This window comes from Syzygium oleosum, unplaced genomic scaffold, assembly GCF_021117445.2.
Source record: "Syzygium oleosum isolate NSW1041296 unplaced genomic scaffold, Sole_v2.1 Sole_v2.01, whole genome shotgun sequence".
Taxonomy (NCBI): domain Eukaryota; kingdom Viridiplantae; phylum Streptophyta; class Magnoliopsida; order Myrtales; family Myrtaceae; genus Syzygium; species Syzygium oleosum.
In genome coordinates, this window is record NW_026607485.1 from 5754921 (window position 1) to 5770087 (window position 15167).

Below are 15167 nucleotides of genomic sequence, written 5' to 3' on the forward strand. Positions count from 1 at the left end.
ATGACCTCGTCCCGCATCAGTTCCACTGGCAACCTTTGCTAAATCTCAACTTTTAGGAGGTAAACGGCTTATATCATCTTGGCTTTGACTTGTAACACTGATCTGCCTTTGGAACGAGAGTTGTAAGCTTTTACCTTCTTTTTTCCGATATATAAGAATTAACATTAGTGGAACGGGGGTTCCCTAGGTTACCAAAAAAAAAAAAAACATTAGTGGAAACCTGAAAAACTAAATTTCCTTTGTCATTTTAACGGATATATTGCTCATCATGACCATTCAAAGCACAATGTGCAAGAGACCAACTAATTCCTTGACAACATATGATAAGATAAGAGTTTGTACATTATGAGAAAAATCAAAGTACAACATCAAAGCGTTGGAAAAGGTATATTAACTGAGTTAGCCACAGGCACAACTAACCTGCACAAAAAGACCCTGTAAATTTTTCTTACTTGTTACTGAGAGAAAAAGCTTAGACGGTCATATAGGACCTTTGTCGGGAGCGGCTCTCCTTATCAATGTTGAAACCTAAAGCTCCATCCCTAGGATAACCAAAAGGCGAATGGCAGAGCTTCTATTACCGATTAAAGGCTATACATTTGAAAATATCCTTCATTGTTTAAGGTGTAACAAAGTTAATATTTACAAGGCATGGATATCAGCTTCAAATTTAAAGTACAACCCAATAAGTTCCGATGATCTCACATAAAAGACCAACATGTAAATTGACAAAATTAATGCACTTGACTATGGTAAACTGGCATCAATTTGACTCGTCTTTTACTGAAAACTTAATTCGCCAACCAAAACCATCAACAGGAAATATATCTAAACCAAATCGAACTCATGAAATAGATCAAAAGAAACCATCGTCCCATTTCATGAGCAGTTTATAGCCATCCATCTTAAAGGTAGAAAGTGGTCGCAAAAACGGCCATCAATTAACTGTACAAGTGTACAAGTTTCAAGTCAATTTGGCAAATTATGATTCTAATTTAGTATAAAGAATACAATTCCGGGAAAGACAATAACGAATATCTGCTAGAATGACGTAGGGCAATAAGCAATTTGCTTAAGTTTCCAAGCTTCCTTGACAACAAATCTGGTTGTAAGTGCAAGACCTTTCAAGAAACGCATGCACTTCTTATTGGAAAATGCACTCCCCCGTAGAGCATGTCTTCTCAATTTTTCAAGAAATGGCCGAATCTCCTAAGCAATGCCAGGCCCCGCATCATTTGAACCTCTTCAAGTTAAAACAGTCAGGTCTCACGCATGTTATCCCCTCTCTGCAAAGTGTTTCTACTCAATCAACTTACATTAAGGATGGCAGGGCCTTCAATCAACAATTCTTCCAGAGATTCTGGTAGTTTGCGACAAGCAAAGTCCACATTACTACAATAATCTAGTGTAACTAACTTCTACTTCTGCCAATGAGTCGGATTAGGGAAACTCTCTCCCTTTTTCAAGATTGAAGAGCTTCGGAATTGGTAGATACTCCAAACAGTCAAGGCCTTGAATCTCTAATGCTGTAGAGTTCTCTATTCTTAGTTCTGACAGTCTCTTCAAATTTGAGAGATGCATTGCTATTCTCATCCACTGGCAAGATTCAACACATAAATAAGATAAACTTCGAGGGAAGCCTTGGGAGGCACAACAAATTAGCACATCAGTGTTCTAGTCTTTTGAGTTGAAAAAGCTGACCAATATCTATTGATAAGGCGGTTACAACAGTAGACATATAAGGTGGTTACAACAGCAGATGACAATGTTAAAGACTCCAATTTATTTAATCTCAAAATGTACCGTGGCATAGTATCTTCCACAAGTTGACAATTGTCTATGGGGTAAGCATCTGGTCGAATGGCCAGATACAAATTATTTAAACTTGTAAGGTTTGAGAAACCTGGAAATATCGTCGTCGATGTATTAATGTGCAAACTAACGAGACTTTCTGGAAGCTTTGGTACTTGGTATGTTTCAGTCAGTGTCAATTTTAGGATCCTCAAAGACGAATTTTTGCAAATGTCATTTGGAATTTCCAGTCGCAAGCTTTCACCATGTGCTGCGTCTGTTTCTTCTAGCTTTTACAACAACCATAAGGCACTAGGTATCTTTCCAATAAAACAATTGTTCATCCTCACTACTTTCAAACTTTTCATGTTTCCTATTGAGTCAGGTAGCTCTTTAATGCACGCTTAGGAAATATCGAACTCAAGTAGTGATCGCAGATTGCCAATCGAGTCTGGAAGCCTCTCTATACATTCACATTCTTTTGAGGACAAGTATTCAAGGATTGTAAGAGCTCCAATCAACATGGGAAGTTGTGTAATTATGGTGCTTTTGAAAGATAGCCTCGATAGAGATGTCAAGTGACCAATGGAAGAGATTATCTTCAATAATGAACATTGTGAAGCACTAAGAATTTTGAGATCCTTCAGCACTTGATATTTAGCGTTGAAGAATTCAGTAATACCTGAACATCATAGATATTTCCCCGAGCGCATTCAATTGTTTCGTCTGGTCAACATCATCAAAAAGGAAGAGAACTCTTTTACTAGATAGCCTACCTTTAATTGTCTTGATCCCTTCATCAACATTACTTATTTTAGTCAATTTCCATTTATGGACACCGGAGATGAGTTGATTCTACAAGCACTGAATGCCCTTGAGCTCTGAAGTATCATGATTGTTAGAAACAAAGCAACAGTGCTCAAAACCATGTGAAAACTGATTGTAGGTAATTTTGGCGAGAGTCGGCTTTATGACACCGCCCATTCAATTGAATTCCAACAATTCGTGTTTCCTGCTTTGTGAGCGCCTATCATACTCATAAGTAAGACTACCTTGAACACCATTTTCACATCAAAAGGTCCATGAATTGGTTTTGGCAGGCGCAACTAAGACTGCTGTGAACACCTCTTTAAGCGCACACAATTTTTCTCAACGTGCCCTGCTAGTGTTTCCTCGTAAAGGAATATTTGGGTACCGATAAGCAATTTCTATTGCCTGTCAATGAAGAGAACACATACAAATGAAGAGCAACATTCATTCTTATGGCCCTACAAAATGGATTAATAAACAATTAGGTTTGCTTAAATAGCCCTTTTAACCCCAAAAACATTACGTGCGATGCCCCAAATTGCACAATGAATCCCTCTGCCCCGCTCTAATGATTTATCCAGAAAAAAGGGCCAAACATTCAACTAAAACTTCAAACCGAGTTTAACAGATTTAACAATTTCATCAATAGGCAACGACTTCCGTCACTAATATTCAAGTTTCTGTCTCTCAACAGATGAATACCACCCCAAGATTGTGAAAGGGAATTTAGTTGACATTATATGTCATCCTCATTTTCCTTTATTTTGTCTTCATATGTATAGCTGCCCCATTAGCCGCAGCTCCCTGCATAGAAAGCTCTCTGTAAGTTTCTCAAACTCTAATTTCTTTCAACAACATTAGAAACCGGCAAAAAAGCAGGTTGTTGAGATGTCTCCCTTAGCACTTTCTGTCAATCTTAAACCCTAAAAGAGTGCTCTAGTACAGCTTGAGGTGAATGAAAGGGCTTCTATTACAGAGAATCACCCAGGTACAACCATTTCTAGAAGATGTAGGTGATAATGGAGTTCACACAAGAATCCATTCACATGATTTCTGACCCCAATGAGACTTATCATATGTCCTACGCACCAGTAATACTGAAATATTAGCCTTTGACTATAAGGTGATTTATGATACCTCGGAGAAGCTGAGTAGTTCCTCTATCCTGTCACAGATGGAAGTTTTTCTGGGCAAACTACTGATGCCGCTACCCAAGTGAAATTCGTCTTTCTTCATTTTATAACTTCTCCCTAACATTTGCAAATCTCAATAAGAAGCATACCTATTCTGGACAATAAACTGAACATAAGCATATCAATATAGAATGTCTGTCTTCTTCACAGTTGCGATGATGAGTTGATTATGCCGTAAAGTTCCAGGATGAGAACCATAGTTATATGACCTTCCAGCACACATTCCATCTAATTGTTTACAGCATAACAAAGTTATCTCCAAAGCAAAGCGAGGCCATCAACTTCGAAATATATGAAGCAGCAAATCAAGAAGGATCTCTAACAATTTGTCACATATCAAATAAAAACTATGCAATCGAGATGCATACCTCCAGCTGGGAAACATAAAAGCAACGAGAAACCATCCCAATAATATATAGCCAAAACAGCCAAACCAAACAAGGAAAAGAGAATGAATATTTGAACATAATTAAGAACCTTCTGGTTGTACGGATGTATCACAATTTTAATACCTTCATCAGATTTTCAGTCATCAACTCGTGAAAAGAAAATTAAAAAAGTGCATGTGAAGCTTTTCTGTTCATATCTGTGAAAGAATTTGATTGCAGAAAAGGGAAAACAATTATTTGTCAGATGAAATAGGTTACCTCAAGTTGTTTAAAGTTTGAACATGAGGGAACAATTTGTGGTCGTGGATCAAGAAGATTTCAAGAGCAACGTGTACTTATTCCTCGTCTTCTCCCCGAGATTCAGATTCGTCGTCTTCTCCCTCATCTTCAGATTCAGATTCGGCATCATCTCCCTCAGATTCAGATTCGTCGTCCTCTCCCTCATCTTCAGATTCAGATTCGGCATCATCTCCCTCCACATCTAATTTCTTGCACCCCTCTATTTCAACCTTTCGCAGTCCCTTCAAGCTCGATAGATCAGGCAACTTCCGTAAAGATTTACAGTAATGAATCTTCAATTTTTCCAAAGATTGTGGTAGTTCGCCTTGAATCTCAGCCAGACTATAACAATAACTTATGCGAACCTCTCGCAACCCCTTCAAGCTCGACAGATCAAGCAACTTCCGTAAAGATTCACAGGAATAAATCTCTAATATTTCCAAAGATTGTGGTAGTTCGCCTTGAATCTCAGCCAGATTAGAACAACGCCATACACAAAGACTCATCAGTTTGTTTAAATTGCTTAGATCAGGTAGTATCTTCACGTGTCCAAGCCTCTCAAGCTTCATATCTGTTAGGTCCTCCAGACAACCAAGGCCTGGAACCTCTGCAATTGCAGCGCCCGAAATGCGGAGAGATGATAGATTCTTCAAATTCGATAGATCCTCCATCGAGCAAAGTGAGTCGCAATCTTCCAAACGTAAAGAGGATAAACTTGGGGGAAGCCTCGGGAGGTGACGCAGTTTAGGTCTCCAAAGTACGAGTGACTTGAGTTGAGGAGGGAGGCTTAGGTCTGTTGGTGAGGCGGTCTCACGATCAAAGCACAGGGCCAGAGACTCCAGATTGCTCAAGTTCCCCATCCGCCGTGGTATCGGATCTTCCACGGGCCCATATGATTTCCCATCATAATCATGTCCGCTAAATCCCAGATCCAGTTCCTTTAAATTAGTGAGGTTTGAGAGATCTGGAAACGTGTCCATGCACAACTCCCGCAGCTGTAAATCGATGAGACTTTCGGGAAGCCTCGGTGGAAGCGCGCATATATCCGCATCCTCCAATCTCAAGATCCTCAAGGATTGATTTATGGAGATGCAATTGCCAATATTCACATGGCAACGCTCACGAGCAGACACATGTATTTCTTCGAGCTTCTCAATCGTCCAAAAGACATCGGGTATTTTGCTTATGTCACTATACTCCATCTTCACTACTTTCAAATTTTTCAATTTTCCGATGGAATCGGGTAGTTCTTTGATCAGTGTGAAGGATATATCCAACTCAATCAACGATTCCAAATTCCCGATAGTATCTGGAAGCCTCTCCAACCATCGGCAACCACACAGAGATAGGTATTCAAGGCTTGCAAGATCTCCACCCATCTCGTCTGGCAGCCTCTGAAGATTCTCACAATCGCTTACATCTAAGGAAACTAGGCTTTTCAAATGACAAATCGACCTATCAATTTCAGTTAATGATTCACAGCTCGATAAGATCAATCGTTCTAAATTTGAATGGGCAGAGAAGTTGGGGGTTCTCTTCAAGCATTGGCAATCGGATATGTCCAGCTCAATCAGCGATTTCAAATTTCCTATCGTATCCGGAAGCCTCTCCAACGATTCGCAACCACTCAGAGATAGGTATTTAAGGCTTGCAAGATCTCCACCTAGCTCATCTGGTAGACTCTGAAGATTCTCACAATTCCTTACATCTAAGGAAACTAAGCGTTTCAACTGACAAATCGATCTATCAATTTCGGTCAATGATGCACAACCCTCTAAGATCAATCGGTCTAAATTTGAATGGGCAGAGAAGTTGGGGGTTCTCTTCAAGTGTCGGCAATAGGACAGATCCAGAACTTTCAAATTCTTCATCACCTGTGAAAAGAAAAACCATGCAAAGATTATTTTTGAATCTCATAAGAGGGAATAATAAGTGTTGTCTAGCACATAACATACCTCCATCTGGCTCCACCCCTGCCAATCATGCGTAATCTTACTCCGAGATAGATCAAGAATAGCCACATTCTCCATGGAGAAATTTGCAATCTTAAATGTTGGGGGAATACCGTGCCAAGAAAGCCAACGTAATTGTGGAAGGAGATCTGAATTCTCATTAGCTGAAGGAACATTTGATGTCGATTCGTGCCAAAGAAGCCTCTCTTCTGCACAGAAATTTTCCATCGAACCGCCCACTTCAAGGAACCTTAAATATGATAGGCTCTCAAAGCCCTTATAGGTAAAGCGATACTGCCACTGATTGTCCAACTTGAGACATAAAGCTTCAACTTCTGTTTTCCCCTGCCCAAAGGGAAATTTTAACACAAAAAAGTTGAAGGGAAACACATTAATTCAAGTCCACTATATTTAGTGCTTGAAGTTCACTACTATCATTCCTGTAATCTTAAAAGAGCAAAAATAGAGGTTGAGGAAGTCGTAATGTTGCTAAACAACACAAAAAGTAACTGGCTTTTTATTATTTGAAAAAAAATCCATAAATACTAGGAATTTTATAGGGGGTATTTTACCTTACGTATCCTCAGCAAATCTGATGCTTCTTTAGGATCCCACACCCTACTTTGCTTCTCTATTTTCATCTCACTTTTTTGATGAACAATATCTCTTCCAAGGTCTCTGAGTTGGTCGTGCATCCACACTTCATTATCCTTTATAATCTTAATCAAAGACATGTTCTGCAAAACTTGCATGGCTTCTTCCGGATATTTAGATTCATCCCAGAAATGAATCAAAATGTCTTTGTCATATCCAATGAGAAAACAAGCTATATCAAGGAATATATGCTGTTGCTGAACATCTAATGCATCATAGCTTATTTTTAACTTACTCCGAACTGTTGCATGAGGAACATTTTCCAACTTCTTCAAAATGAGATTCCACTTTTCCTTTTTAGTGCCACATAATAATGAACCTATCACCTCAAGAGTAAGCGGAAGACCTCCAGCAATGTCTATCGCCCTTTTGGATTGGTCGATATGCTCGTCTAAAGGAGAATCTCTTCTGAAGGCGTGTTTGCTAAATAGTCGAAGAGATTGATCGTTATCCATACAGCTAAGCTCATATTTGCAGTTCACTTCAGGAATCTCAAGAATATCTTCGTTTCTTGTAGTAAGAATAACTTTGCTCCCTTTGCCTAACCAATCACGCTTGCCTACAAATGCTTTAATATGATTCCGTTCTTCCACATCATCGAGAAGAAGGAGGACTTGTTTATTCAACAACCTGTCTTTAATTGTCTGAGTTCCTTCATCAACGTCTTTTATATCCATGCATTCGGTTTTGAGGATTTTAGAGATGAGCTGATTCTGCAAGTGTTGAATGCCATATTTTTTTGACATTTCTCGAATATCACTAAGAAAGCAACAATTCTCAAAATTGTGTGAAAGCTTATTGAAGATGATTTTGGCAATAGTCGTCTTTCCGATGCCACCCATCCCGTGGATTCCTATAATCTGTGTTTCACTTGTCCCAGCACCTATTATTTTCATGATTTCATCCACTTGGTTATCGTCACTGACCAAGTAGTCTGATACTGGCAGAGAAGCCTTTTTCAACTCATTGAAAACCTTCTGCGTGAATGTTTGCACGAACTTACCTTCTCGCCTGGTGTTTGTTTGAGGTCAAAAGGCAATGAGTTAGAAAACTGAGTTGAAACAAACTAAGTTTTGACAAGACCAAATTAAAAACTACTGACCAATTCTAAATCCTTTCTTCAACGATTTATTCCATTTAGATGAATTAGCAGTGGCACTTAGGGTTAATGAATGACCTAAACTAACAAAAAATGTTGCTGGGAATGAAATGGGACAAAAAATGAGATTGTGCCATTATTTAGTGTGATTTTACGGTATAACTTCAATTGCACACAATTTAATACACAAATTTAGAAAAGAAACCAATTAAAATGCATTGAGTTTAACGATACAAGGCACATGAGACGGAATGCTAAAAGCAGTCACCTGTTGGGCATGCTTTGCAGGTCGTGTCCGTTTATTTCCCCAACTGCACGGAGAGCAGCCCTCCAGTCTCCGATAGTCTTTTGGTCATATCGCTTCTTGCTTTCATGTGAAAGAAAGGCCTTTTCATAATCCCCAGTTTGGTGCCGAACCTCTGCAGGCGCAACATCATAAAAAATAGGGATGATCTTTTGTCCCCCATTATTCTTGCACTCGACCATTTGGACTACCTCCTTGAGACACCATACACTAGAGGCATAATCTTTCGAAAAGATAGGGATTAAGATCTTCGACTGCTTAATTGCATGGAGAAGTTCAGGGGCAAACTCTTCTCCTTTGCGGAGATCTTCGTCGTCCTTAAATGTGCGGATTCCTGCATCTTTAAGTCTAGTGTAAAGGTGGTCGGTAAAACCTGCTCGAGTATCTGATCCTCTGAAGCTCAAGAATACTTCATAGTCATATCCTAATGGAGGAGGCATTTCAGGTACTTCTGTTGAAGTGTGAGTACCAGAATCGCCTCCTGCTGTTCCATCGTTTGCAGCTGCATCCTTATTTGCTCCTGATGAAGTAGGCATTTCAGGTACTTCTGTTGAAGTGTGAGTGCCAGAATTGCCTCCTGCTGTTCCATCGTTTGCAGCTGCATCCTTATTTGTTCCTGATGAAGTAGCCACTTCAGGTACTTCTGTTGAAGTGTGAGTGCCAGAATCGCCTCCTGCTGTTCCATCGTTTGCAGCTGCATTGTTATTTGCCTCCCCTCCCTCGATCTCCTTCGATCTTCTCTTCAAGAAAAAAATGAACAGCATAGCAGCAAAAACAGGGGCCGCAAGAGATGAAAAAAGTTCGGAAGCCACCATGATCACAAGTGAGTACGAGAATTACAAATGGAGATCTCTGTGGGTCACTAAACGTAGAAGACAGGATAGGCTAGATATGCAGAGAGTTGAGGGCCAGTTTGCTAGAATTGGTCAATAAGAACGTTTCATTACAGCCTGTCAAAGTTGACGAATGCAGGTTTTTTCAAAACCAAAGTGGCCCCTCCCATCTCAATTCTTCTCTTTTATCTCCACCGTCATGAAGCAATTTAAAAAAAGAAAAATACAATTGCGGGGTAAATAATTGCACATAATTGTAGTGTCACTTTTGGGGTTGGGGTGACGAGTCGGGGCTATTTTGGGGAAAACAGCCCCCTCCCCCGTCTGGTCATGTGAGTTGTTGTTCCTATGCCGGATCGCGTAGATTTTCTTCGACGTTTTTGGCTCCCTACACACGCACACACCCACCAATTTAACATTACTTGTAAATAACCCGGATTTATTTTGTTAAACTTCAAATGACGAAAAGCCCATGCTTATAGAGTAAAAGCGCACATCTTTTATATCAACATCAATGAAAAAAAAAGACCAGATATTGCTAACAATTGTAATTACGATGCCATTAAGCAAAACCCGTTAAGCGAAACGGTGAAAGCATGTCATTTTACAAATTATCATTGAAAATCCCTAGAAATCATTGAATTCGTGTGATGGAATCATTCATCAGATACTGCTGGCCAAAAGAAAAAAAATCATCTATCAAACGGTGGCCACTGATCAATCAACTATGGAAGTAATTAACCCAACGGGGACCCCAACGATCATTCATGGCGAAACGGTCCCGCGAAAATCCGAGGAAAATCTTGTGCCTTTGCGTTGTCGTCAAGACTTTAGTCAAAAAAAGCCCGCAAGGCAAAAAAAAAAAGAACAACATGAGGATGCATTTCGGTGGCAAGAAATCATTCACTATTGCTCCTTCCTATTTTGCCCCTTCTTTTCCCAAGGAATTCCTTTTCATAGTGTCTTCTTAACCGGGGGTACTAGACCGACACGTCAGTTAAAAAGATAATGTGCAAAGCACAGGTTGACCTAGAAGGAGCGTTATGCAATGCTTCACCTCGTCACCTCAAGTGCGGCCAACCGAATATGACATGGTGTTTACCTTAGCCACTCAAGGCCCCCATAAGTTTCCTCCGAATATTTGTCTTCCCCGGAGAAAGGGAATACGGAGAAAACTTACATGGAGATCCCTCCACCATTGAGATCGTTTTTACCAACTTCGCTTTTGTTCAAACAATTCTAGAAATCGTGCGAAAGCTGATTGTTGATGATTTTGGCAATAGTCGTCTTTCCGATGCCACCCATCCCATAAATTCCGATAATCTGTGTTTTACTTGTTTGAGCACCCATCGTTTCCATGATTTTATCTACCTGGTGATCGACACTGATCAAGCAGTCCAACACTTCCGGATAAACCTTTTATAACTCATTTTAAGAAAAGTGGTATGGAAGAGATTCTTGCTTTGCTTTTGTCCTTTTTCACTATGCTCTTGAGACCTTAACATTCATCCGTCCAACTTCTTTTTAGCCCTTCACTTTTGTTCCTCTCCTTTTCGAGACAAGATAGAATATGAAGGGATATGATTGTTCGCTTAGGATCTCTTCATTGGAATCAATGATATGGTCTACTGACATTCAAATCTGACTTCTATCAATGACGTTAGCTTGCAAACACTTGTACAATTTTATTCCGAAGGGTAATACTTTCCCAAAAAAAGAAAAAAAAGATGGAATTGTCCCTCACGTTCTTCCTCCTTTATTTAACTTGGGGTTAGTTTGTTTGATGAAGGATCATTTTTGGGAAATTGTTTTCCGTACTTTCTAGTGTTTGAATTACATAAAACTATTCGATCGATGGGAAACGTTTACCATGGGCTAAAAAAAATAAGCTTAGAGAAAATGACTTGACAAGAAGGAATCGTTTTCCCAGATTTCTATCATAATTTCTTTGTAATCGTTGTTATTTTAATGGACTACAAATTAAACAAAGACGATATCGATTCGAGTTTATTAATCATTACATGTTACTTTTAACGATATAAACTGCCCTTAGTGAGATTTTCGACTTGTTTTTACCACAATCAAATTCTTCTGGTTTACTTTCTCTAAAATTGAATTTCCTAAAAGCATTTTCCAGCAACAAAAAAATTCTCAGGGAGACAAACGCACCTTAAGAGTTTGTTTTTATATGACTTTCGATTTTCATATGATAGAATTTGATCGAAGGAAATCGCAAGATGAAATTATCGATGAACATGAAAATTGGAGATGGATTTGTTGATGTGTGATTTTTACGGGTGAATGAGACAATAAATGAATCAGTGTTGGATTTGATAGAGTGATCTAGTTACATTTTTTTTTTTATCTTTTTGATGAAATCTCTTCGTTTATGGAAGCTTGACTATGAGACACGAATTGCCAAATAAAATGAATCATCGGTGTGATTCTTCTTCTTCCTTTTTTTTTTGTTTTTGTTTTTGGTCGATGTGTGATTCCTTCTTGAGCAAAGCTGGCTCATCATGGACTATTCGAAGTCCAAGTCTTCGTTAGACAAGGGGCCAAGGTAGAAACTCTGAAATTGTCTACTGAACTTATTCATCAAATCTATGGTATAAACATCTTGTTGCAATATCTAAATTAACTTGATACAATTGAAAGGTCAGGACTTAAGATTTCATGTCAACTTAATACAAAACTGAAAATTTATATTCTCCGTGATAAAGTCGAAAGTTCAAGACATTTTTAATAGCAATTTGGAAAGTTCGAGATTCTCTAGATCTAGAAAATTCAGTTTTTCCAATTAAACCTTCTTTAAAAGAAAATGAGAACCGTTTGTATTTTCACACTTGTATAGTATCTATTTTCATAAATCCATTCATTCACTTGCTAAAATGATTTGATCAATATCACTTAATATATCAATTTCAGTATACTTATTAACATAACTTGTAAATAACCCGGATTTATTTTGTTAACCTTCAAATGACGAAGAGCGCGTGCTTATTGAGTAAAGTGCACATCTTTTTTAACAACATTGATGAAAAAAAAGATCACATATTGCTAGCAATCGTAATTAAATTTCTATTAAGTAAAAACCGTCATGTGAAACGGTGAACGTGTGTTATTTTACAGATTATCATTGAAAATCCCCAGAATTATTGAATTTGTGTTATGGAATCATTCATCAGATGCTGCTGGCCAAAAAAAGGAAATCATCTAATCAAATGGGGGCCGCCTATCAATCAACTATCGAAGTAATTAACCCGCCGGGGACCTCAACCGTCATTCACAGCGAAACGGCTCAAGAGAATCCGAGGAAAATCTTGTTAAAAGAGCAAAGTGATAATAATGGAAAGATCTAAAGCAAAGAAAAGGAAGATGGGTCATGCTAGTGTGGAAAAGAAAACCCACCAACGCTTTTTAGCGTGCGCCTCTTGCGTCGTCGGTAGGACTTTAGTCAAAAGTAGCCCACAAGGCAAAAGGAGAAGAAAAACAACAACAACATGAGGATGCATTTCGGTGGCAAAAAATCATTCACTGTTGCTCCTTCCTGTTTTGCCCCTACTTGTCCCGAGGAATTCCTTTTCATAGTTATATTCACGGGAAATCGTCCTTGAGATCTTGTTTTACCATCTTCACTTTTGTTCTGACTTCAGTCACGGGGGCTTGAATATCCGGAAGAAAGCAACAACTCTTGTAATCGCGCGAAAGCTGATAGTAAATGATTTTGGCAATAGTCGTCTTTTCGATGTCACCCGTCCCATAACTTCCGACGATTCGTGTTTGACTTGATTGAGCACCTATCATTTCCATGATTTTATCTCCTGATGATCGACGACACTGACCTAGTAGTCCAGTACTTCTCAATAAGCCTTTTTCATCTTTACTTTTAAGAAAAGTGGAATGGAATATATTCTTGCTTTGCTTTTGTCCTTTTTTGCTATGCGCTCGAGACCTTAATATTTGTCCACCTTCTTTTTAGCATTTCACTTTTGCTCTTCCGCTTTTCGGGACAAGATAGAATATGAAGGGATATCATTGTTCACTTTGAATCTCTTTATTGGCATCAATTATGTGGTCTATGGTCATACAAATCTGACATTTATCAACGACTTCTTTTTTTTTTTTTTGGGTGTGGATTTATCAACGACGTTAGCTTGCAAACACTTGCGCAATTTTGTTCCGAAGGGTAATACTTTTCGAAAAAAAGAAAAAAAAAGATGGAATTGTCCCTCACATTCTTCCTCGTTATTTAACTTAGGGTTAGATTATTTGATGAAAAATCATTGTTCGGAAATTTTTTTCCGTACTTTTCAGTGTTTGAATTACGTAAAACTATGCGATTGATGGAAAACATTAATCATGGGCTAAAAATAATTACCTTAGAGAAAATGACTTGGCAAGAAGGAATCATTTTTCCCGATTTATATCCTAATTTCTTTGTAATCGTTGTTATTTTGATGGATTACAGAATAAAGGAAGACGATATCCGTTTCTTAGTCATTACATGTTACTTTTAACGATACAAGCTGCATTTAGTGGATTCACATATTACCAATTACGATAAAATCAATTTTTTTCAACTTGTTTCCACCATAATCAAAATTTTCTAATTTACATTCTTTGAAATTGAATTTCCTAAAAACCTTTTCCCACGACAATAAAATTCTCAGCGAGATAATCGCATTCTAAAAGTTTGTTGTTATATGATTTTCGATTTATATGATGGTATTTGATCGGAGGAAATCGTAAGACGAAATTATCGATGACCATGAGAATTGAAGATCGATTTGTTGTCGTGTGATGTTTGCGGGTGAATGAGAGAACAAATGAATTAGTGTTGGATTTTACAGAGTGATCTAGTGACTCTTTTTTTTATCTTTTGATGAAATCTCTACGTTTGTGGAAGTCTGACTGTGAGGCACGAAGTATCAAATAAAATGAATCGCTGGTGTGATTCCATCTTGAGCAAGTTGGTTCGTGGACTGTTCGCAGTCCAAGTCTTCGTAGACTTCGACTTTGCCACTCTAGTCCCGTGATGTTTCAGTCTTCTTGCACCAACCGTACGTTGTTCTTTTATTTTTTTTTATTTTTCTTTGGAAAGTGGTAGCTAATGTTAATACGCGTTAAAACGAAGAATGGTTTACTTAGGTTTAGATTGTCGGTGGTTAATACCACAAAAAACTCCAAATTGGTATATCTGTAATAAATTTATCCAAAATTAATTTTTTGACCACGAAAATCCCCAAACTGGTATACCTGTGATAAATTTACCCCAATCTAATTTTTTGACCACAAAAAACTCAAAACTGGTACATTTGTGATAAATTTACCCTCCATTAAATTGGATTAATACCACAAAAAATCACAAACTGGTACATATGTGACAGTAAAATCCCAAACTGGTACATCCATTAGCTGCCACGTGTCATTCAACTTAGAAATTTAACAGTAAAATTTAACAAAGGGTAAAATTGTTATAGATATATTAGTTTGGGGTTTTTTGGGATAAAAAAATTAGTTTGGGGTAAATTTTTTATAAATGTACTAGTTTGTGATTTTTCGTGGTGTTAACCCAAATCATATCAACCAATCTCATGCAATTTTTAATCTAATGATTCTATTTTGATGCCAGGCAAAACTATGTTCATACGACACTTTCGAACTTTCCATTTAGTTAAATTAGACGGTATCAATTTTTCTATTGATTGATGGCATGATTGGCTAGACTATCTAAAGATCAAAGCTTTTCTAAATAGATGGTGTTTGTTTGGAAGTATTTTTCTAAGTTTCTAAATCAATTTTGTGATAACTAATTCCACGTTTCACGAAAGAAAATAGCCACTTCGCAACTAAAGTTTCA

General features: G+C 38.1%; 1 protein-coding gene and 1 pseudogene across 10 annotated transcripts in view; one reads left to right on the forward strand and one right to left on the reverse strand.

The window, feature by feature from the left end:
* LOC115694232 (disease resistance protein RPV1-like) overlaps positions 1 to 9502 on the reverse strand; it is a 133364-nt gene extending 123862 nt beyond the window's left edge. For 6 of the 10 annotated variants that reach the window (XM_056316828.1, XM_056316837.1, XM_056316826.1 and 3 more), the window contains exons 1-4: positions 8436 to 9502; positions 6987 to 8079; positions 6418 to 6759; positions 4442 to 6336 (exon numbers count right to left, since the gene is read on the reverse strand). In XM_056316828.1, coding sequence (XP_056172803.1) covers positions 4519 to 6336; positions 6418 to 6759; positions 6987 to 8079; positions 8436 to 9286 — 4104 coding nt within the window. In that variant the 5' untranslated portion in view covers positions 9287 to 9502 and the 3' untranslated portion in view covers positions 4442 to 4518. The other 4 variants (XM_056316862.1, XM_056316850.1, XM_056316860.1 and 1 more) reach the window with 4 other exon arrangements.
* LOC115694238 (uncharacterized) overlaps positions 1 to 15167 on the forward strand; it is a 79098-nt pseudogene that overhangs the window by 23971 nt on the left and 39960 nt on the right.